This window comes from Symphalangus syndactylus, chromosome 12 (assembly GCF_028878055.3).
Source record: "Symphalangus syndactylus isolate Jambi chromosome 12, NHGRI_mSymSyn1-v2.1_pri, whole genome shotgun sequence".
In the NCBI taxonomy this organism is placed as follows: Eukaryota; Metazoa; Chordata; class Mammalia; order Primates; family Hylobatidae; genus Symphalangus; species Symphalangus syndactylus.
The window spans coordinates 140,734,164-140,757,941 of NC_072441.2; the positions used below are offsets into that span (position 1 = coordinate 140,734,164).

Below are 23,778 nucleotides of genomic sequence, written 5' to 3' on the forward strand. Positions count from 1 at the left end.
TGCTTTGCCCAGAGGCGTGGTTGTTGTGGGGTCATGACTAGCTGGCTTCCCAGCCACGGTGTGTGAGGGGAGGGCCTCATGTCAAGGCCATGACCCCATTGCCCACCTGGTCCACCGTCTTCCAACCGGAAGCAGATCTGAGTTCTGGCCCGCATGCATGCGTCTCAGGAGGAGCCTCACACCCTTGTTTGTGTGGCCAGGAAATGCTCTGCCCAAGCTACCTCCTTTGGGCTGGGCCAGCACGCTTGCAAGTGAAGCATGCTGGGAGCTCCCCTGGGGCAAGTTGGAATCCTGGAGAGGACAGGGCAGTTGAGGGCAGGGGAAACTGCAAAGCTGGACTCCTGTTGGAGCAGCCAGGTTGCCCAGAGCAATGACTGTGGAGCCCTGGGGGAGCTCAGGATGTCTCCAGGGTCTGTGTGGGGAGACCAGGGAAGCAGGTGAGGGGTGCAGGATGGACTTGCGGCCCCATCAAGAGTCACTGCAGAACTGTCAGCTCCAGAATTCAGTGAGCAGAGACCAGCCTGGGGAAAGGCCTGGAAAGAGCCTGGCAGGGGCCCAGGTCCGGACAAATAGGTGTAAGAGAGCAAGAGGGCTTGAGGGATGAAGGGAGTATTGGGGGAAACCCAGGTCAGAAGGAGCAGCTGAAACATGCAAGCTCCCCTGCTGAGGATCATTTGTTCCTTCATCAATTCCACAAAACTTTATTGAGCAATGTCTCAGCCTGGGAGCCTGCAGAGCAGAGCCTGAGGCAGGGGATTATGCCATTACTCAATTAGGGGTTGTGATGCCAGGGAGAGAATGAGGGGCAAGGGCAAGGGATGTGGAGGAGGAAGGAGGAAGGCAACACAAGGATGTGTTATTGAGCTGGTTGCCATAGAGGGTGACTAATGTCTCAGTCCATGAGTCTGCACCCTGGAAAAACTTGACAAAGTGTGTCAGGACCATCTCTTGGGGTAAGCAGAGGAAGGGTAAACAGGTTTATCCACTGGCTCCTGACTCCCATGCATTCTGGGTTTGGCATGCTGGGCATGGGAATGAATCGGGATCTTGCAGCAGCGTCTGTGAGAAACCACAGGGCTGGAGGCCAGAGGTGGCCAGTTGGGCAGGCGTTGAGATGCTGTCAGATTGGACCTGCATGAGTCTGGCCAGAGCCAGAGGATCTGAAAGGCTGCCTGAGAGGGGTCTGAGCCCAGCACCAACTGATAATGTGCCAGACCCGGAGTGGTGACTAGGCAGTGACGGTGACCCAGGCAGACATGGTCCTTATCCTCCGGGGGCAAACAATGAATCAGACAAGTGAGATTTCATTAAGATTTTGATCAGTGCTGCAACGGGAAAGATAGAGGGCTTTGGGAGTGTACCCCAAGGAAGAGGCCTCAAGCTTCCCTGAGGAAGTGACTATTAGGCTGCGACCTGAAGAATGAGGAAGAGATATCCCAGGCAGGTCTAAGACACATGTCTGGGTGGATGGCGGAGGCTGCTGAAGTCTCCACCTGGTCAGGGCCTGGCTGGGGCTGCAGCTGAGTTCGTGGAGTGCCACGGCACTGGCAGGACTGTGCTGGGGCTAGCCCTGGACAGACAGCACCCTTGTGGACATGCAGGGGGTGGGGACGGTATTCTTTCAGAGATGGCGATAGAGATTGTGATGCATCCTTTGGAGTGTGCCCTGAAGCAGGGAAATCCCACTGAGCCTTCCTAAGAAATAGGCACAGGCTGGTCCCCGTGGGGACTCAGGAACCAGGCAGTTCTCCCAGGCTTGGGAGAGGCACAGCCATCCTTTCTCACTGCCAGACATCCATCAGCTCAGGAGGCCTGTGTGCCAACCAGAGACATGACCCACTGGTTGATACTTAAGAATTTTCTAGCACCTGTTCCCCATCTATTTAAATATATGTGGGCTTTTCACAGTGCCGTTTCCCAAGGTTATCGATGGCCACAGTGCTAATTGTTAAGATTGACAGCTAGTTGACAGGCCATCCACAGATATTCTCTCTCACTTGTTATGCCCCCACCCCTGCTCCCCTTTCCCTGCCCCCACCAACTGCAGGGTGGCACTCCTGAGACAGCACTTGCTGGGGGATCTCTTTTAGACCTCCGGTGCTCCCAGTGACTGATTTATTCATTTCTGCAATGAATCTATCAAGTCAGGCCCCATGCTAGCAGCTGTGGATACAGCAGTGAACAAAACAGGCAGGAGCCCTTCCCTGATCCTCAAGATCCTACATTCTAGTGGAAGAAATGGGCCATTATCTATGAACATAGGACTAGATATAAATATTCAATGAGAGCAAGTGTTCTGGGCAAGGAATGTGGCTGGGTGGAAGAGCTTCCCTGATTCCCAGACTGGGGCCTGGGCTGACAGTTCCTGTAGATCAGAGAGCAGTGGGGAGTCACCGTGACCCATCCCAGGAAACTTTGGGGGAAGATCTCAGAGACTCGAGAGGTCAGGGCTAGCCATGCCCTGTCCCCTTCACCAGCAGCAGTCAGGGGAAGCCAGTAAGGGCATCTGGTTATGCAGCAGAAGCTGGTGATGAGGGTTGGGTGAAGGAGGACATGGATTTGGGAAGCTGTCCCCCAACCCCAGTTATGGCCATGGCACTGTGAACTGTGGTTTCCCAGCCTCCAGGTGGGTTGGCAGGTGTGACGGGAAGATCTGTTATCAAAGACACACTACCATTGCCCCCGCTGTGTCTCATCTTCCTCCCAACTAGGAACTAGACCTTGGTTCTGGCCTGCATGTGTTGGCCCCAACCTCTGTCTGCAACGCCAGGGATGGTTCTGCCCAATCCCACTGCCCCAGCCTGGAGCAGTGCTCTATGGAGCTGGACATGCTGGGAGCTCACCTGGGGGCAGGGGAAAGAGATGGGCTCCAAAGGTGGACCCTCCCCAGACCAGCCAGGTTGCCCAGGGCAGTGACTGGAGAGCTCTGTGGAGCTGAGGATTTACCAGGACCTCTCTGATGTGGGAATGAGGGCAGGTGAGGGCTATCGGTGCTAGGGTCCACTGACAGGTCAGAAGGAAGAGGGGCAGCAACGTTCAAGTGGGTTCATCCGGGGCCAGGGCACAAGCAGCAGGCTGTAAACTCTGGAGAGAGGCAGGCAGGGGACAGGATCAGGTGAACTGGTGGGAGTTCGTGCAGGAAACCCGATGCCAGAGCTCAGCCCATTAGGCTGGGGTAAGGGGAGAACAGGACCCTTGGGGGTATTTTGATGCTCATTCTTCGAGCAAAATTTGATTGAGCCCCTACATTGAGCCAGGCTTTGTGTTAATCCCTAGAGACACATCAGTGAGTGAAACAAGCTCATTCCCCACGCTCCTGGGCTGTATATCCTGGCAGAGGAGCTGGGCGTCCCACAGTGACTTACAAATAAAAATTCCAGAGTGATAAAGGCACAGAGGAGCAGTGCGGGGGCTATGGGAGTATGTAACCAGGACCTAGCCTGGGGGCAGGGGGGCTCACTGCCTTCAGCTCCGTTGGGCTGTTGCTAGGGCAGGCCTTGCCCTGTCTGGGCTAGTACGACTGTCAGGGTATGAGGTCTGGGGAGAGAACTTGCACTGAAGGGACAAGGGACACGGAGCCCACGGTGCATCCAACCTGGGGACCCCTATGGGGTATATGAAGCAGGGAAGACCTGCCCATCCTTCCCGAAGGACAGAGGCATGGGGATGGAGCTTGCTGGGCCTCAGAAATTGGGCTGTCCTCTCAGGTGCAGGAAGGGTACACACATCTTTCCTCACCATTAGGCAGTGAGGCTGCTGTCACTCAGGAAGCTGGTGAATGAATCACAAGTACTGGTAGTTGACCCATCGGTTGACACTTATGAATGGGCTAGCACCTGTTTCCCCTCTGTTCAAATGTGTGGACCGTTCAGGGTGTTGGTTTGTCAGGTTCATGTCCAGGGCACTTCAGGGACACAGTGTTTTCTTAAGCTTGGAGGCTGTGGCTCAGCAGCAGACACTGTCTGTGACTTGCTTTGTCCTCTTGTAAACGGTCGTGTGCTCTGCCAGCTGACCCAGAGGACACGCTCGCTGGGTGCCCCGTCTAAAGCAGCAACATCCTACTCATTCATTCCCAGAGTCTCTACGAAAGGCCTACTATGTGCCAGACACTGTGCCACCCACGGGGCACACAACAGTGAAAAGGTGACAGGCTCCAGCCTCACTCTCCCGAGCTCATGGTCTGGGGCGGGGGGAGTGGAAACACCCAGAGAATCAGCCAATGCCTCTAAAATCACAACCGTGATCAGTGCTGGGAGTGACAAGTGCCTGATGCGATGAGAACAGTCACCAGGGAGTTCTGATTTCCTCTGAGGCTTGTGTCTGTGGAAGTGATGATTGGGCTGAGATCTGAAGCAGAAGTTGGCATTCACTAGACAAAGAGTTTGGGGAGAAAGAGTTTCCAGGTGGAGAACAGTTCATGTGCAGTATCCGGAGGTAAGAGGAGGGGCTGGATGAACGTGGATCGGAGGGGCTGCAGGAAGCCTGGGAGGAAGAGAGGAGGGGAGGACTGTGTAAAAAATGCTGGAGAGCCTTTCGATGCGGCAGCCACCAGCCACATGGGCTTATTTAATGTTAAGCTTTAATTAATTAAAATTCAATTGAAGTATAAATTCAGTTCCTCAGTCTTACAAGCCACATTTCAAATGCTTGACAGCCACGTGTGGCCCCCAGTTGCCATATTGGGCAGTGCAGACAGAGAACTTTTTCATCGTTGCAGGAAGCTCTGTTGGACAGCACTGGACTAGATCATGCATGGCTGTAAACAACCCTAGTAAGAATTTTTTTTATCCCAAGGGCATTGGGAAGTCCTGACCTACTTTAATTAGCACCATGGATAGGGATAGATTCTAGTTGGAGAAACACCACTTTGGGAAAAGAGCAGACGGTGAATTCCATGATGCCACATACCAGAGATGTGGGCAGGATGCCAGAAGAATATCCGGGGAAGAGTCCCGTATGCATGGCAGGAGTGAGGCTGGCGTACTTAGGCAGCTGTGGAAGCAGCAGAGGGACCTGGAGGTGGCAAGGGTGTACCAGCAGCTTTCTGCAGCTGCAGGGCTCCCAAGCCAGGCAATGTGAAGTGTATGCTGGGAAGCCCCATGGTCAGGGGCCAGAGCCAAGTTCAGTTCTCTGGGAATGCAACACTGGGCTCGGGACAAGGCAGGGTGGGTCCAGCCATGACACTTGCTCTTCGGAGTGAGACAGGTGCTGGGGTGGGGACAGCAGCAGGCTGTGGAAGGTGCCCCATGCGTCCTGCACGGGGTCTAAGTGGCAGGTGTGTTAGTTCCCTAGAGCTGCCACAACAAATGGCCATGAACTGCCAGTGCTGGAAGTCAGAAATGAGAAATAAAGGTGTCAGCAGGGCGAGTTCTTTTTGGAGGCTCTGAAGGAGAACCTATTCCATGCTTCTCTCCAGTCTTCTGGTGTGGCTGGCAGTCCCTGGTGCTTCTGGCTTGCATCCGCTATTCCAGTCTCTGCCTCCAGCATCACATGGCCTTCTCTGTGTGTATCTGTTCATCCTCTTTTCCTCTTCTTTTTTTTTTTTTTTTTTTTTGAGACAGAGTCTCGCTCTGTCGCCCAGGCTGGAGTGCAGTGATGTGATCTCAGCTCACTGCAATCCCTGCCTCCCAGGTTCAAGCGATTCTCCCTGCCTCAGCCTCCAAAGTAGCTGGGATTACAGGCGCATGCCACCATGCCCAGCTAATTTTTGTGTTTTTAGTAGAGACGGGGTTTCACCGTGTTGGCCAGGCTGGTCTCGAACTCCTGCCTTCAGGCGACCCACCCACCTCAGCCTCCCAAAGTGCTAGGATTACAGGCCTGAGCCACTGCACCCAGCCTCCTCTTTTCCTCTTCTTATACGGACACCAGTCGTTGGATTTGGGGCCCACCCTCATTCAGTATAACTTCATTTTAACTCAATTTCATCTGCAAAAACCTTATTTCCAAATAAGATCACACTCATAGGTACCAGGGGTTAGGATTTGAACATAATTGGGGGTGGGGGGCATAATTCAATCCACTACATGTGGCTTGCATGGTAGAGTGGTAAAATGTTGGGCTTTGAGATCACAATGAACGGGGTCCAAGTACTGGCTCAGCCACTTACCAGTTTAAACAAGCCTCCTCGCCTGATTGAGCCACCTGTCCCCATCTGGAATATGACGAGGATGTTGACCACCTGGCGGGGATACTGGGAAGATGGCATAGGCATAGGCATAGGCAGCGTACGCAATACACTGAGTCATGCTTGGCTGGTCTGATGGGGATCCCAACTAAGAGGCGGAGAACGGAGATGAGGAAGCTGGTGGGAACTATACTTGGGAATCCAAGCAGGAGCTTCCAGCAGGGACACCAGACACAGGCAGCAAGCTGGGAGTCAGAGGCCAGATCTCAGACCCTTGGGAGGACCCCTGTCCTAAGAGAAGGCTGATCAGTGACAAGTTGTTAGAGCTGGGGCCACAGTCCCAACCCCATTCCTGGTAGGAAGATGTCCAGGTTTTAGTCTGGAGTACAAGGCAGGATTCAACCAGCAGCCAGGGCATCTGGAGACTGAGGAACAAAGGATGGAGCTATAGCAGGTTAAATTGTTCTTATCTTCAGTTTGGGGAGCTGGGGGTGTGGTAGAATGGGTGGGGCCAGGTGACCTCATGCAAGGATAGAGGACACTGGGAGGAGGAGAAGCCAGGAGGGCCCCAACAGATGCTTGGTAAGTGGAAAGCTGCTTATGGGGATGAAGTAATGTCCTGGGAAGACCGTCCTGCCTGGTCCAGAGGTTTAGAAATAGTACAAAAAGGTCCTTGGTGAGGCAGGCGGGCTGACAAAACACTCGTTAGACCAATGAAAGTGTTGTACAAGTCAGGGGTTTGATGTCGTTCAAGGACATGATTACTATAAATATTATAACAAAGACCAAGGAGCTTCTCTCCGACCCTCAGTTTCCTTCTGTTAAAAAAATAATAATAAAAATTAAAAAAAAAATGTGGGGTTGGAATAGCTGTATTCCTCGAATAGACTTGAAGTTCTCTCATCCAGCTCTGACAGCCTATGATTTTATGAATCATCCTCAAAGAAAACTTGCACAAGTGGGAAGAGCCTGCCAAGATTGGGCCTTTCATTCTGAGTAATGAACCGAAACAGCAAAGGCTTGACATCTGTTCCCATCTTTCAAGGGAAGTTGGACAAAATAATGCCTTTTTCAGGGAAATCGTAACCAATGGTGAAATGTAGTATTTTATGCCTTAACCAGAAACGAAGTGGAGAACTCCAGCCTTCCTGAAGCCCAAGGGAGAACACAGATCCAAACTCCCAGTGAAGGTCATATTGGCCAGTTGTCTTGCCTCCATAGGTATAGAATGCTGTGGATGTCTTGGTCTCCCGACCCCATTAAAACCAAAGAGCAGGAATAATGGCAGGGAGGTTTCAAAGGCTCTGAGAGGATCTGGGGGAAGGGCTGGCCAGAAGGCCAATCACCTGTGCCCATGTGATTAGCTTTCTCACCAGCCCTTGGAATAATCATTGGCTACAAACACCTCAGTCCCCCAGCCATAACTCTCTTATCCAACTTGCCATCAAAAGTCAAAGGAAGATTCATCGCCACCATTGACTTTGAGGTTCTTCCCAAGAATCCACTCCATTTCCAGAGACCAGTTCCAAAGGCATTTTGAGCAATGATAACGACTTTGGAGTGAGAACAGAACTTCCCAAAGCAATATACAGTCAAGCGTCACTTAACAACAGGAATACATTCTGAGAAATGCCATTAGGTATTTTCATCATAGTTGGAACATCATAGGCTATACTTCCACATGCCTAGATGGTAGTGCCTACTACACACCTCAGCTATATGGTATGGCCTATTGTTCCTAGGTACAAACCAATACAGCACGCTACTCTACTGAATACTGTAGGCATTTGTGTATGGAAAGTTATCTAAACATAGAAAAGGTGCAGCAAAAATAGTATTATAATCTTATGGGACCACTACTGAATACGCAGTCCACTGTTGACCAAGAGTTGGGCCGCACATGACTGGACTTTGAAGGGACAGGACTTGGGGACGCCAAGTTCTGGAATCAAAGACCTTCTACATCTCTCTCAGGATTACAGAGAATCCTAGAACTTGAGGACTGAAAGGAACCTTTCAGGGTATCTCACTCAGGCTCCCACCCCACCGAGGGATCCTATCTACAGCCCCAGCAGGGGCTCACTCAACTGGAAGCTCCGTGACACCAGGGACTCGGTCTCTTGCTCACCACTCTACACCCTCCCTGATAGTTCTTTTTTTTTTTTTTTTTTTTTTTTTTTTGCTGCTTTCTTTTGTATGTACCCTGAACTGAAAGGACTCCGGGAGCTGTGGTGACAGCAGCTTGCCCCATTCCTCGTCCTTCTGTCTTCAGCCAGGCAAATTCCAACTCACACATTCAGACATTTACAAAAGAAAGAGCCTTTATAATAGGCTCCTCCTCCCTATCTTTCCCAGGTTCTGAAGGTCATCAAATCTGTGGACTCCAAGTGTCAGTGATGGGGTGTGGGGGCTGCCTTTAGAAGGAGAAACATTGGGTGGGCAGTGTCAAAGTTGTATTTCCCAGCTGCTCCCAGCCGGGAGCACCTGCAGAGCTGTCCAGAAGCTGCGATTCCATCCATACTAGCCCTTCCCTCCTTGACGTCTGATTTTGACTGGATTGCTAGTTCCTGTTCTAAGATGAGTGAAGTCTAACATTCCATGCCTTGGCCCTCCCCACCCCCATGCTTGAATCACCTGGTCCTCACCCTGATCTGTGTCTATAACTCTGAGATGCAGCAGTTGCACCTCAGGTCCCATTAGCAGGCTTGAAGAGGTCAAGTGGTTGTGTCAGCAGGTAGTGTTAGCAGGTGCCCTTTAGTAAACAGTTTGATTAATGTCCATCTCCCCTACTAGACTGTAAGCTCCATGAGGGCAGAAGTCATGTCTGTTTGGGTCAGCTCTGTATCCCTGGTGTCTGTTGGAGTTGATGACACAATGAGTGGATGAATGGAGTTGGACCAAGTTAATGGATGGACACCTAGAGGCATTGCCTTGGAAAGGGGTTTCAGAGGGAGGTCCCCCCTTGCCAAAAAGGTCTTTAGCAGTTGTTAGGCCCCAGCCTCCCTTTCTGTCCTGTCCTACTTGAGGAAGGGAAGTGATAACTTAGTTCACATTCTGAGATGTAAATATCCACAGAAGCCCTAGGGGCAGCCTCTCGGAGGGGAAGGTTATTAATTAACAAATATTCCAGAGGCTGAGATGGGGCTTAGGGATGGAGAAAAGAAGCAGAGACTCCACCCCAGCTCCAGCCGCACTCAGGAACTCACAGGCAAATAAGCAGATCAGACACAAGGTCGCATGGAGCACAGACCGCCATTCAAGCAGAGCAGAGCTGGCTTCATGGAAGTTTAGAGATGAAGGCTGTGAGGGAGGGTTTCTGGAAGAGGCAAGATGTGCAGAGGAAGGCAGACAGTGGTGGGAATGAGACTATAGGAAGAGGACATCCTAAACAGTGTGGGATGTGCAGAACATGGGGCTGAAGGAGGGACTGTGGTAAGCAGGAAGTGGTTTCATTGGGGCCTCATGGGAGAGGATGCCACTGGGGTCCTGGAAAGATGGGATGGGAATGAGGGAATCTAGATTTTTTTTTTTTTGAGACGGAGTCTCGCTCTGTCACCCAGGCTGGAGTGCAGTGGCGCAATCTCGGCTCACTGCAAGCTCCGCCTCCCGGGTTCACGCTATTCTCTTGCCTCAGCCTCTCCGAGTAGCTGGGACTACAGGCGCCCGCCACCACGCCCAGCTAATTTTTTTGTATTTTTAGTAGGGATGGGGTTTCACCGTGGTCTCGATCTCCTGACCTTATGATCTGCCCGCCTCGGCCTCCCAAAGTGCTGGGAGGGAATCTAGATTTTTAATCAGGAAAAGCTCAGACCAAAGAATTGAACTTTAATTCTTCCCCTTATTAAAATTGTGATGGGCTAAAATTTATTAACACAGCATTCCTAGCATTACCGCACCCCCTTCTTTTCCACACCACACCACCTCCTATTAATAAGGGCCCTGGATTTGCTTCTTTTGTTTCTTTTCTTTTCTTTTTTTTTTTTTTTTGTTGAAACAAGATCTCACTCTGTTGCCCAGGCTGGAATGCAGTGGCACCATCACGGCTCACTGCAGCCTCTACCTCCCAGCCTCAAGAGATCCTCCCACCTCAGCCTCCCAAGTAGCTGGGACTACAGGCACGTGGCACTGTACCCAGCTAACTTTTTAATTTTTTGTAGAGATGGAGTCTCACTGTTATGTAGGCTATTCTCAAACCCCTGGGCTCAAACGATCCTCCTGCCTCAGCCTCCCAAAGTGCTGGGATTACAGGCATGAGCCACAATGCCCAGCCTGCCTGTCTAGTTTCTCCCAAAGAGGGTATTATCTTTGCCCAACTTGTGTCTGGAGGGCTTTTAGGATACATAGAAAATCCAGAACATGGTGAAGCAGTCGAGAAGTGGATGGGAGAGGAAAACCAAGTTAAATAAGCATCGTGGTACGTTCTGTGTCCTCTTTGTGGTTTTGAAAGACACAAATAAAAAGCACCAGCTGTTTTTGAATATTTGTAGGTTACTGAACTGTATTTATTTGACAAAGCACCATTTTGAGAAGGGAGCACATGGGTTATAGCTTTAATAGAGTTCCATTCTCTGCATGTTTATTCCACCACCCTCTTCTTCAAGACCATGAGCTTTTAGAGAGCAGAGGTTAAGTTGAATTCATCATTGTCTCCGCAGCACCCTGACCTGGCCCTGAAGGAGGGTTAGTAAATGTGGAAACAGAAGAGCAGTTAGTGACCTGGGGCTGGGACAACTGACTTCACCCTCATCTCTCCTCCAGCAAGGGAGTTCTGTCTCCCACTATTCCGAGACTTTGCTCATAGTCTGTCTCTCTCTCCCTCTCTGTCTGGTTGCAGAAGGCAGATCTGGCCGTGGCCCCCCTGACCATCACCCATGTTCGAGAGAAGGCCATTGACTTCTCCAAGCCCTTCATGACACTTGGTGTGAGCATCCTGTATCGAAAGCCCAATGGCACCAACCCCAGCGTCTTCTCCTTCCTCAATCCCCTGTCCCCAGACATCTGGATGTATGTGCTCCTTGCCTACCTGGGTGTCAGCTGTGTCCTCTTCGTCATCGCCAGGTAAGGCAATTCCTTGGCCAGATGTCGGGCCCAAGGTTGAAGGTTTAGGGGCTAGGCAGGTCCTCACCTCCTCGGCCCCTGGCACAGAAGGCCCAAGGCTCAGGCTACTGCTGTGCCCACTCCTCTTCCACTCCCTATGGCTCAGATTCCTTTGTATCCCTCAGGGAACATTCCATGCCTTGGCCCTCCCCACCCCCACGCCTGAATCACCTGGTCCTCACCCTGGTCTGTGTCTATAACTCTGAGATGCAGCAGTTGCACCTCAGGTCCCATTAGCAGGCTTGAAGAGGTCAAGTGGTTGCCCAAAGCTGCACCACCTGAGCCAGGCTCCTGGTGCAGCAGACTCAGGATATTGGGTGGCCCAGTGGGTGGCTTAGAACTCGGAAAACAGGGTGTGTCTATCCAAGCCACAACAGCAGGGGGAACAGTGCCCAGTAAACTCACACCCATCCGCACATGCAGAAACACGGCACACATACACACATCCCTGTCTGGGCTCCATGCTAGCAACATGCTTGCACATTGGGTTATTCCCGTAAAGTAGACATAGCACACCCTTGCCGGTGGGTGGTAGGAGGAGGTCACTAGGGGACAGGTTTCACCCAGTGTTTGGTGAACACCTCGTGCTTGCCAAGCACTGTGCTCTGCACTTTACAGCCGTTATCTTATTTAGTTCTCCCAGCCTCCCTTGGAAAGGATACACCTGAGACTCAGAAAGTCTTACCACTTGCCAAGGTCATACAAGCATTAGGTGACCTTGCAACACACGTCTCCGTCCGGTGGTCTGCCCCTGCCCCGGTTTGGTGGCTGCTGGGGCCCGCTCCCCACCCCTTTCCAGCGGAGGCCTCTGCCTTCTTCCTCCGGGCTCCAGCCCCAGCCCCTGATCTGGTCCTTTTTTTTCTCTAAATCCTAACAAAGTGCAAAGAGAGACTTCTCTGGAGAGGCAATTTGAGATCCAACGACTTGGCGTTTTCAGCCTTTTTTTTCTCCAGAGCCTTCTTTAAAAGCCGCCCTCCCCCAACTTCACTCCCTTCCGCTCCCTCCTCCCACGCTGCGAGAGACCAAAGGGAAGGCTGTAAGTGATGAAATGTCCCACTCCCCAGGCCCTGTGCTGCCACAGGCCTGGAGCTGCCGTTGCCGCCCTGCCTGGTGGGCGCAGCAGCAGCCGAGCCTGCCACAGGGAAGCCTTCATTTATGCCTCTTGTCTCTAATGGTCTAACAAGCCTTTGAAAGCCAGGAGCCACTCTCCAGAGCTCGCGCCATGATTTTAGCGGCTCCAGTGGTCTCTCGGCTCCCACCCTCTCAGGCTTTTCCAGCATCCGCTCTGCCCTTTTGATGTAGGTCCCATCCCCCTCTCATTCCTGGCCCTTCACCAGCACGCCTACTTCCCACCCTGCCTCCTGGCCAGGAAGGTGGGAGTCTCCTTCCCAAGGTTAGGCTGGGAGACTTTCTGGAAGAGATGGGTTTCCTAGAGCTGCTGTAATGATAGGAGACCCCTGAGGAGAGAGGAGAGGGACAAGAGTTTTGGCCACCGAGCTAGGAAGAGCGTCAGAGTGCACTTGTCACCTTGCCCAACACCCACACAACGCCACTCATGCCTCTCTTGAGGTGGGTATAATTATCCCCAGTTTATAGAAGCAGAAACTGAGGCTTGGAGAGGTTAAGTCATTGCCTAGAATCAGAAAGCTTTTCTTTGACAGAGTTGGGCTTCACACCCAGACCGGTCCAACTTTATATCAAGGGTGACAAATGCAAGTACCTGCCAGGGCCAAAGGGAGTGAAGCAGGCGCAGTGATAGGCAGCGGAGAGTGGAAGGAACTAAGGCACCCTGGAGAGCTCACCTGGATGAAGGGGGCAGCTGCTGCTCAGCTCCAACAGGCTGTACCAGGCAGAGATGTGGGGCCAATGTTGCAGAGCTCATGATTTTGAGAGAGAGATTTGGAATTTTATGTGATGTCTCACAGTTTTTCTGTGTGGCCACTAGTTTAATTTTTTTTATTTTTTATTTTTTTTTTTTGAGACGTAGTCTCACTCTGTTGCCCAGGCTGGAGTGCGGTGGTACGATCTCGGCTCACTGAAAGCTCTGCCTCCCGGGTTCACGCCATTCTCCTGCCTCAGCCTCCCGAATAGCTGGGACTACAGGCGCCCACCGCCACGCCTGGCTAATTTTTTTGTATTTTTAGTAGAGACGGGGTTTCACCATGTTAGCCAAGATGGTCTCGATCTCCTGACATCGTGATCTGCCCGTCTCGGCCTCCCAAAGTGCTGGGATTACAGGCATGAGCCATCGCGCCTGGCCGTTTAATTTTCTATAACACCGGCAGGGTCAAGCACAACGTATCTGTAGGGTGAATGTGGCCATTTCCCCTTCACTCCCAGTGACCGTGCTGGCTGCTGGAGATCTGGACAGAGCTGCCCACAGTTCCAAGAGATGGGGCCTGGGAAGGGTGGGCAGGTCCCCAGGTCCACTCTGGGGAAACTCCAGGTTGGCACAGGACAGCCCATCTTGCACACTGGCCTGGTCTCTTTGGCTCACATCAGGGGACCAGGCATTGTGCAAGGCCTTTTGCTGCCACCTAGATATTCTGCTTCATGCCTGGTGAGGTAGGAGGAAATAAGAAAGAGCAGAGGGTGCTTTCTCACCACAGAGAGCAGGACAGTTGGCACTTGCGACGGGATGATCCTAAGTGCCTGACCCAGGAGGCAGGGCTGAGGGTGAGCAGCCCATCTAGCTCCTGGGAGCCACATTGCAGCCAAGTCTGGGTTGAGTATCCCAGGGAAGTGAGAGCTTTGGCCACAGTGGATGCCCTGTCTACACCTCCACACTCCAGCTGGGGATGCAGTGTAGCCTTCTCTGTGGAGAGAGTGTCTCCAGGTCAACTTCTAACTCCTATTTACTCTCAAGACTGGAGAAGCCCTTGCAGCCACAAGCTACAAATCCAAGATCCGCCATTAACTCCAGGTGACAACTTCCCTCCTTGTCCAGTGACCATCCCACTCCTCTTCTCTCCTGTGGCCGAGGAGGGTTAAAGCCTGGACGCTCTGTCCCACTGACTGCAGGATCCTCATGGCCTCCACATCTGTAAAATGGGCACCCTGCATGCTTTCACCTCTCAGGAGGCGGTGAGGACCCCAGCCTATAGTAGCATTTGATAGCCAAGAAGCCCTTTCTAGAACCGGTTATTTTTATCATGATAAGCAGTTCCACCCCTGGAACTTCAACCTGTTGAAACATCACCATTGAGCCACACTTTAGTGTTCTCCCAAATCTAGAAAGCCTTTGCAGCCAAGCCCCAGAAGACAAGGCCACCCTTGGGCATCAGGGCCCACAGAGGTATGTCCAAGGATGCTTTTCCAGCATAGTGCACCACAGTTGGAAAGAGAGGACAGCTTAAGTGCCCATCAGGCAAGGTATGGTTAGAAACACCTGCAGAGTGGTTACAGAGCGTGAGGTAGATCCAGAAGAACTGACCTGAAAAGAGGCTGCTAACATTAAATGAAAAACCAAGTTCTTGGACAGTATAGTAGTATGACAGGGGATTTTTTTGTGTTAAAAATATCATATATGTCATATATTTGTGTATGTGTGCCTGGTGCATGTAAAGAGCAGGACTCGGGAGATCTCATCAGCAATCAGCTTTATTTTGTCTCCCTCCCACCATCCAGGGTGTTCAGAGGTGGGTGCTCTTCCTGTGGCCCCCTCCAGCAGGGCCTCCCTTCGTGGCCCAATCCCCACTCAGCCCCTGGTCCTCCGGTAGCCTGTACCCCCATGGCCTCTCCCTGTTGGAATACCATTGCCTTCTAGGATGGGAGTCGAAGTCGGCCTGGGCTGGATCTGTCTTCTGCATGGGTCCATCTGGTCCAGGGGAGGCACTGTGGACCCAGCGTCCTGATGTCTGGGCCTGCAGGCCAATGTCGTGCAACAGGGACTCTCCTGGTCCCACTGACAGAGCACCCGTCAGCCCGACCCCTGCCCTTCCCACTTCCCAGGTCCATCCGCTCAGTTACAGGGCCAGGCACTGAGCTGCCTTGCCCCCTGGGAAGCCCCTCTCCCTCAGTGTGGTAGAGGAAGCGGGGGCTCTGGACACCCAGCTCTCCAAAGGCTCTCTCCAAAAACCCTTCTCACAATAGCCTCTCATCTCTGCTTTCTCCATCCTAGACCTCTTCCCTGTGGATTTTAGAGCCTCTAACCAGTTGTGGTCATTTCCTTTGAAGATCCCTGTCTTGGTTTGAAACCTTTCTTTAGAATTTCCTATTTGAGGGATCTTCCCGTTTCATGAAAATAAAATTCTTTCCACATGACCACTGGTAATCAATGTATAATGTATTCCAGCTTTTAGAAGGGAGACAGAAAAGAGAGGTCACAACATCACACGTAAAGGGCTTTGCACTTTAAAAAATGAAACAGAATTCCACTGGACTTGTCTCTCCTTCCAGATGTGTCCTCTCAGCATCCTAAAACCTCCCCCACAAATCTAGAGCAAATGTCCACCAGCCTGGGACTTTTTCCAGGGTCCCCCCAACCTCTCGAGCTTCTTTAAACATACATATCCTCAACTGGAACTCACGCAGTGAACAAAAACTCCCTTCAATTCAGTAATCAGGACTCTTCCTCTTTAGAAGGCAGTGGGGGGCTTTAGGTAATCATTTTTTCCCTGTCATATATATATTTGTATATTCAAAGACAAAAATCTAAAAAATTATATAACTCATTGTTCTCTCCGGGGGATAGGATGCTGGAGTACATTCACTTTCAGATTGTATTCATCTATACTGTCTGAATATTTTATAAAATGTGTCTTCTGCTTTTTTTCCATTTTAAGGTTTTTTATTATACCCAAAATTCAAAAGCATGTTCTCACTTTTAAACATTTATATAATGCAGATAGAGCAATAGGCTCCTGAAATTCCTTCTGCTATTTTGATGCCCCTCCCCAGAGGTAAACACTGATATTTTTTATCTAGAGACCCTTTCAGACCCTTTAGTATGCATTTGCATATGAGTATACATAAAGCACTGAATAGTTATGCCTTTAGGAATCTGTTTATATTAGTGTGGTCATATTGTTCTTATTTTCTATTGCTTTTAATACATTGCTTTTAATATTTTAATATTTTATTTTCCCCGCCAGCACATCTCAAGTATCTCATTCTCTTTTAGCAGCTGCATAATATTTCACAGTACAGTTGTGGCATAGTTTATTTAATCATTCCTTTATTGAAGGACATTTTGGTGGCTTCCAGTTTTTTTTTGCGATGACAAACAATGCTTTGATAAACACCCTTGTGTGCTTCTCTTGATGCTCCTTGAGTGCTTTTTCTGAGATGGATAATGAGTTGCAGAACTGGGAGGCTGAAGGGCATGTGCACTTTTAATTTTACGAGATGCTAGTGAATTACCTTTATAACCAGAAATGGGCACTAACAATAAAGAACAAGAAGAAATTCCCCTGCCCTGCTTCCCAGCAGAACCATGAGGATATTGGTGCTGAGGCGGTTGGCACAGCTGTGTTTGCTAAACCACTGCCTGCTGGGGCGTGGATGCCCCTTGCTTCCCAGGCTGACTGTCCCTCTCCTCCTGTGGCAGGTTCAGCCCTTATGAGTGGTACGATGCTCACCCCTGCAACCCTGGCTCCGAGGTGGTGGAAAATAACTTCACTCTGCTTAACAGCTTCTGGTTTGGAATGGGATCCCTGATGCAGCAAGGTATGCACCCTCTCCCACAGCCTCCCCTTCCAGGGTCTCCTTTCCCCAAGGGGTCTTCAGCCTTTTTGGCATCAGCAGAGCTAGTCCACACCTCTAGGGGCAGCCTCAGACCCTGATGAGCCGGCAGAAGGTTGGAGACACCGAGATACCCAGGTGTGTGCCCTTGCCCCAGACCCCCAACTTCCACCTCCACTCTGGCTGGAGCTGGCTCAGGGTCTGAAGCTAAGAAAACCACCCAGCGCAGGGCATGCCAGACGCATCCCTCACCTCCTGCTCCAGCTGAGGTGGACATAGAGCACCCTGCCGGCTGCGGCTGACCCCGCCCATGGCCTCATCACCACACAGTCCAGCTGAGCAAGTTGGGCTGTGGATGGAAGGAGACCAGAGGCAGGGAGTCTGGCTGGGAGGCCACTGCAGGAATGAGGTGATGAGACCTGAGCCTGGTGGTGGCCCTGGGAGTGGAGGGCAGAAATGGACTAAGAGAGCTTCAGGATACACTGTGGATGGGATTCCATGGCCGCTTGGCTGTGAGGCACCTGGGAGTAGGAAGGATCGTGGCTGAGTTGGGGACTTCAGCCCGAGTGCTTCAAAGATGAGGTACACAAAAGGATGCAATTCTCTTACATCCTCTGGAGGGAGGGCCAATGTGCTTTGGAACTATCTGCAGCTACTCAAATATCTCAGAAAGCAGCGTACCTGCTCTAACTGCTGCGAGTCAGATGCAGAGACAGCAGGATGCAGGAGGGCAGGCACAGGGAGAGGGGACCACCAGCCAGGAAAGGACACCGCCCCCTGGTCCTGCTGGCCACAAGCCATGTGCTCACTGCCTCTGCAGGTGGAGTCCCACGTCCAGAGTCTCTTATCTTAGGGAGTGCAGACAAGTTTCTGCTGTTAGAGTTTCACTGAGGGACCTGCCTTAGGGGGCAAGCAGGGAAGGGGCTTCAAGGGACAGAGAAAATGTCCTTGTCCCTCAGTCATCTGCGTATAACCTTCACAAACCCTGGTCCTCAGTAGACATCCATCAGCAAATGCTAAACGCATGAGTGAAGGGCGTTATCCCAATGTGTCCTGGGCACCCACCACATGCCAGGCTCTGTGCTGGGCACTTGAATGAAGGAGGAGAGGAAAAAAAGCAAATCTGTTCCACATGCGAGAAACCTCTTGGCCATGGCAGAGGCCAGGGAAGGGACTTGGGCAGAGGTCTGGCAAGCCCAGCAGAACTCACCAATCAAGTGACTCAAATAAGCTGCTCTCCCTCTAAGAGCAGCCCAAAGCCTGGTTTGGAGCAACCTGGGGAGGCTGGGAGTGGCCAGTTGGGGAGGGGACACGGAGCCTCAGTGTTCTCTAGCAGCTAGGAAGCGATAGGCAGCTTTCAAGGGAAGTGCCTCAATCTGTCCTTGCTATTAAGGAGTGTCCTGGAGCCTCACCTTGCTTTTTTGTCCGTCATCGTTATTCAGTTGGGAAAGACCTGGAAGCCCCTCAATGCACTAATAGCTTCTCCTCTTCCACCTCCTGCTGCTATTCAAAGCACTGGCCCCTGATGTATTCTCCGTGTGGTTTTGATTAGGAGGGAGAAAAATAGTTATGTATTTGAAAAACTCTCCCTTGAGTGACTTCTTTGAGAAAAGAAAATCATCCATATCAAAGCAGACGTTTTTCAGATTGCAGGTCCAAATATTCTGGAAAGTTCAGGAGTCACTTGCAATTTAAATCTCTTGAAAGCCACCTAGTTAATTACTTCAGTTAGAAGATGTCATCTCTATTGTGCTCCCCACCTAAGGTCGGGGAAGAAAAGTGATATATTTCAGCAAAGAGCTTCAAAAAGTGTTGATTTTTTTTTCCCCTCCTGCAAAGCACTGCATAGCAATCTTGTATTTGTATACCATTTGTATTTCCAATGCAATTTCTTCTCAAATTATATCGTTGCAGCACCACAGTATTTATGTGAGGCTGGGACAGAGGAAGGACAATTCTTCATGTTTTGCAGAGGCCCAGAGAGGGGAAGTATCAGGCATAAGATCACACTGAGAGTTGGGAGCAGGATTCACTCAAGAACCCAGGGGTCCTGATCCCCAGGTGTTCTTAAGCTGGGACCACATAAGTGGTCCATGGTTAGGCATCTGAGGTTTTGCTGAGCCTGTGAAATGTGAATGTATATATTGTTCTAGAAGAGCGATTCTTAAATTTCAGCCTGCGTCAGAATCATCTGGAGAGCTTACTCAAAACATATTGCTGGTTCCCACCCTCAGAAATTACTGATTCAGTGAGTGCTGGGATAGGGCCCAAGAATGTGCATTTCTAACAAGTTCCAGGTGATGATGTTGCTGCTGGTCCAGGGACCACACTTTTGAGAACCACTGGTCTTGGGAAAGGGCCTTAGCTTTCATTAGAGTATCAGAGGAATCTATGACCCAGGGGACTTGAGCAGCGCTAGCCTGCATGTTGTAAGGGACTGCCTATCTCCTCTCTTCGCCCAGGGTCTGAGCTGATGCCCAAAGCCCTGTCCACACGCATCATTGGTGGCATCTGGTGGTTCTTCACGCTCATCATCATCTCTTCCTACACGGCCAACCTGGCTGCCTTTCTGACTGTGGAGCGCATGGAATCACCCATTGACTCTGCTGATGACCTGGCCAAGCAAACCAAAATCGAGTATGGGGCTGTCAAGGACGGGGCCACCATGACCTTCTTCAAGGTGAGACCCTCTCCCTCCTATTGCAGCACCATGAGCTGATCCTCTCCGGACCGTTTACTGAGCAGAAGAGGAAAGAAAGGGGGTCTCTGTCCTTCCCTAACCATACATGGCCAGTGGGTCAGAAGCCCCCAGGCCTCAGCCCCATCTTGTTTGGACTAGTTGACTTTGGGGAGCTGTGGTGATGTGGGCCAACTGGGTTGGCCTGAACACAAATCCTAGAAGTATCTGTGCCTGAGATGAGCAATGTGAATGTGTTATGATTCCTTAAGTCATCAGAGGGAGACAGGTAGAGAGAGGGGCCTGGAGAAGGGGGAAGGAGGGGCAGAGCCACCCAGACACGCAGGCCCTGGGGGCTCCCTGCCCTTGGCTTCAGACCTCAATGCCATCCATCTCGAGGAAGCTAGCCTGAGGTCGGGGAGATGGCAGCAGGGCCAAATCTTGAGAGGAAGGGAGGAGGCTTAGAACTTGAACAAGTGTTTACAGACATTACTGAGCATGTTACACTCTAGGAATGCTGGTGTCAGCAGATAAAGTCCCTGTCACCTGCTCAAGTGGCTGCTCGAATGGGTATCTATCTGGCCATGATATCATTGCTCCTCCTGCTCTGTGAAGTGTTGGCTGGGTGCCCTAATGATGTTTTCCACTTTCTACTGGAGTAGCTGAGGGATTAGGAGACTCTGGCTGGCCCCGAGAACCAGAAGCTGCAAAGATTCTCCCAGAAATTAAAGTAATAATAACAGTAGCTACTGCCACTGAGATCTCACAGTAGGCCAAGGACTGTGCTAAATGCTGGGCCTCATTTAATCTTCGTGACAAATCCTGGGAGGCTGGTACTCAAATTATTTCTACTTTACACGTGTGGAAACTGAGTCCCGGAGCAGCTAAGTGGCTTGTCCAGGGACGCCCAGCTGGAGGAGCCAGGTGCGACCCAGGACTGCCTTCCTCAAGGCCCCTGTTTTAGGCCAGTGGTTCTTAGATCTGGGTGTGCATTCAGATCACCTGGAGGACTTGTTGAAACACAGCTTGCGGGGCGGGCGCGGTGGCTCACGCCTGTAATTCCAGCACTTTTGGAGGCTGAGGTGAGCAGATCATGAGGTCAGGAGTTCGAGACCAGCCTGGCCAATATGGTGACACCCCATCTCTACTAAAAATACAAATTACAGGTGGCCCGCACCTGTAATCCCAGCTACTGGAGAGGCTGAGGCAGAAGAAAGGCTTGAACCCGGGAGGCAGAGGTTGCAGTGAGCCAAGATCGTGCCACTGCACTCCAGCCTGGGTGACAGAGTGAGACTCCATCTCAAAAAATAGAAAAAAAGAAAGAAAGAAACACAGCTTGCAGGCCCCACCCTCAGAGTTTCTGACTCAGGAGGTCTAGATGGGGCCAAGAATGTGCATTTCTAAAAAGTTCCCAAGTGACGCTGCAGCTGCTGGTCCAGGCTCCGTGCTTGGAGAACCACTGCTCTAATTGTTTCCTGGAAATGATCAGGATTTAGGAACTCTGTGGCTGCAGGCCCACTTATTTATATGTTTATCTATTAAGAACTGCTCTCAATCAACCTGGAATGGAAGCCTGGGGTATTTTCCTTTCCTCTGGGCTCTGATTCCCCATCACCCAGCCCCTGCCTCCTCCTAGGCTAAGCCTCCGAATGATAGATGGAGCCTCCAGTGGGGCCTGAGTGAAGAGAGAAGGAAGGGGTTGGGTGGGAAAGCCTTCTACCTCCTGGGCACTGCAGCCTCCCAGCACTTTCTCCCCTCCCCGCTGCCCAGCCCCTGCCATGTCCCTCCTTGAGGTTGGAAACAGCTTTGTAGTGAAGAGACAGTGAGTGAGGAAAGGAGCTTCCCTCTTGGATGTTGCCAAGAGGGATGTTGGTTGACTTGCTGAAGAGGTCACTGCCATGTATTTAGAGTGAGGGGAAGACAACGGCATTATCAAAGGCATGTTGGGAGCACTATGGGACTCTGTATGTGTTCCTGCCTGTGAGTGAGTAGGTGAGGATGTGATACATGCCTGGCTTCACATGTGATGTGGCAGTATATAATACGTGGGAATGTGCACGTGTGTGTATGTGCATACATGTGCCTGTGCACAACCCTGCCTGTGTGGGGACGTGTGTATTTGCGCTTGGACATGTGTCTGCATCTATGTGTATGTGTGCTTGAACATATGTGTGATGCATCTCTGTGATCTGGGCATGTGGACACGTGCCTGTGAATGTGTACAAGTGTGTACCAGAGGATCTACCTGTGTATGTGTACAGAGAAAATACATGTGTGTCTGCTTGGATATTCTCATGGGTATGTCTAGATAAGTGGAGGGCAGATGGGCCTGTGTGTGTGTAATGGCCTGTGCATGCATATGTGTGTATACTAGCCTTTGTGTGTGTATGCCTGTGTAATGGCCTGTGCATGCATATGTGTGTATACTAGCCTTTGTGTGTGTAAGCCTGTGTAATGGCCTATGCATGCATGAATCTGAGTGTGTGTGTATATAATGGCCTGTGCATACATATGTATCTGCCTGTGCATGTATAATGATCCCTGCATGTATATATGTCTGCATGTATGTGTGTATAATGGCCCATGCATGCATATGTGTCTCTCTGTGTATGGGGAGGGGTCTGTGTATGTGTATAATTGTCCATGCATGCATACGAATGTGTCTCTGGGTGTGTGTGTGTATAATGGACTGTGCATGCATATGTGTCTGCATGTGTGTGTGTGTGTGTGTGTGCACACATGCCCGCCTGCTCGTGCCTATCCCCAGGCTGTGGCCCAGCCCTTTGTGCCAGAGCATCTCTCATGCATAACACATGAGCCCATCTCTAAGCAGGGCTCCCGATCAAAGGGAAACGGCATAAATAAACCTGGTGCAGGCTCATTGCCACTGATTGGATGTCCCTGCCTCCCTCCATGCTAAGATGCTCAGATTGGCTTCCAAGAACCTAGCCCCAGCTCCCCACTGAGCTGCTGCCCTCACCATCAAGCAGCACCTCCCACAGCCTCCTCTGCCCTCACCCTTCCGTGCAAATGGCACAGTGAGGAGGGCAGAGGAGAGACACAAATGCTGTCACCTGTCTGGGATGCTGGGACTTCATGGGCCCATGCTCACAGGAGTCTGTGGGTCAGAAACAACAACTGCACACCCCCTGCATAACTAACTCCACTTTCTTCCTGTCCCTATGGTCAATTAATTCCTCTTTATGCCTGGCCACATTGTCTCCTGCCTTAATTCAAGTGAAGCTCTCCTTGCCTGGATTCCCTGTCATCAGCAGCAGCTATGGGACTGTTACATATGGAAGAAGAGCCTGAATGTAGATACATTAACCGCCACCCCACCTCAGATGATGAGCTAGAAGCACCACCCCCTGCCCCGCCCCCGCTGAAGGTCCCTGGATGAACCAATTCCCTGCCTTGCCACCCCTCTGCCCTGTGTAGTTGGACTTCCTAATTAGACCTCCCCCCCGGGCCAGGTGATAGCCTCCTGGTTAGCACAGAATGTTTGCAGGTTAGAGCTGGAAGGAGACCTGAGATTAACCCAGAGAAACAGGCCCAGCCCATTATCACACAGCAGATCAGTGGTGGAGCGGGGTACAAGGTCAGACATTCTGTCTTCACGCACAGTGCCCTCTCCCACATCCACTCTAGGGTCTTCTCCTGGAGAGGTGGTCTTCCCCTGCACACGTGCACATTCCCATGAGAGTATATGGCAAGGCCGCGTACTGTTGAACAGGAGGCAGCTCCAGGAGGAGCCATCAGATGTCTAGGAGACCCTGGCAAAGTCAACAATAACAGTAACACTTAATGAACACTTACTTTGTGCCAGGCACCACTCCAAGCACTTTACCTGTATTTGCTTATAACATCCTCAATAACAGCCCTGGAAGGTAGATTATTATCGTCATCTCCATTTGACACATGATGAAAAGAAGGCCCAGAGAGGCTGACCGACTTGCCTAACATCCCACAGCTAGTGAAATGCAGAGCTGGGATTTGAACCCAAGCAGCCTGGCTCTAGTGCCTGTGCTCTTGGTCACTGTGTTCATATGGCCTCTCTAAGGACCCAGCCACAGTCCTCAGGAGGCAGTTGGGGAAAAGTGAAGCCACAGTCAGTTGACCACATACCCAGCCCTGCACAGTCCTGGCACTTTATAGGTGCTCTAATAATACATGTTGAGTGGATGCTGTTGTTGAGTGA

General features: G+C 51.1%; 1 protein-coding gene across 6 annotated transcripts in view; it reads left to right on the forward strand.

Moving 5' to 3' along the window:
• The window catches only part of GRIK3 (glutamate ionotropic receptor kainate type subunit 3), a 239,247-nt gene that overhangs the window by 197,573 nt on the left and 17,896 nt on the right, over positions 1 to 23,778 (forward strand). For all 6 annotated transcript variants that reach the window (XR_008652849.1, XM_055254586.1, XM_055254589.2 and 3 more), the window contains exons 11-13: positions 10,959 to 11,182; positions 16,770 to 16,888; positions 19,366 to 19,583. Coding sequence is in view for 5 of the 6 variants with exons in the window: in XM_055254586.1 (XP_055110561.1) it covers positions 10,959 to 11,182; positions 16,770 to 16,888; positions 19,366 to 19,583 (561 nt within the window). In the remaining variant the exon portion in view is untranslated. The remainder of the gene's footprint in view (positions 1 to 10,958; positions 11,183 to 16,769; positions 16,889 to 19,365; positions 19,584 to 23,778) is intronic.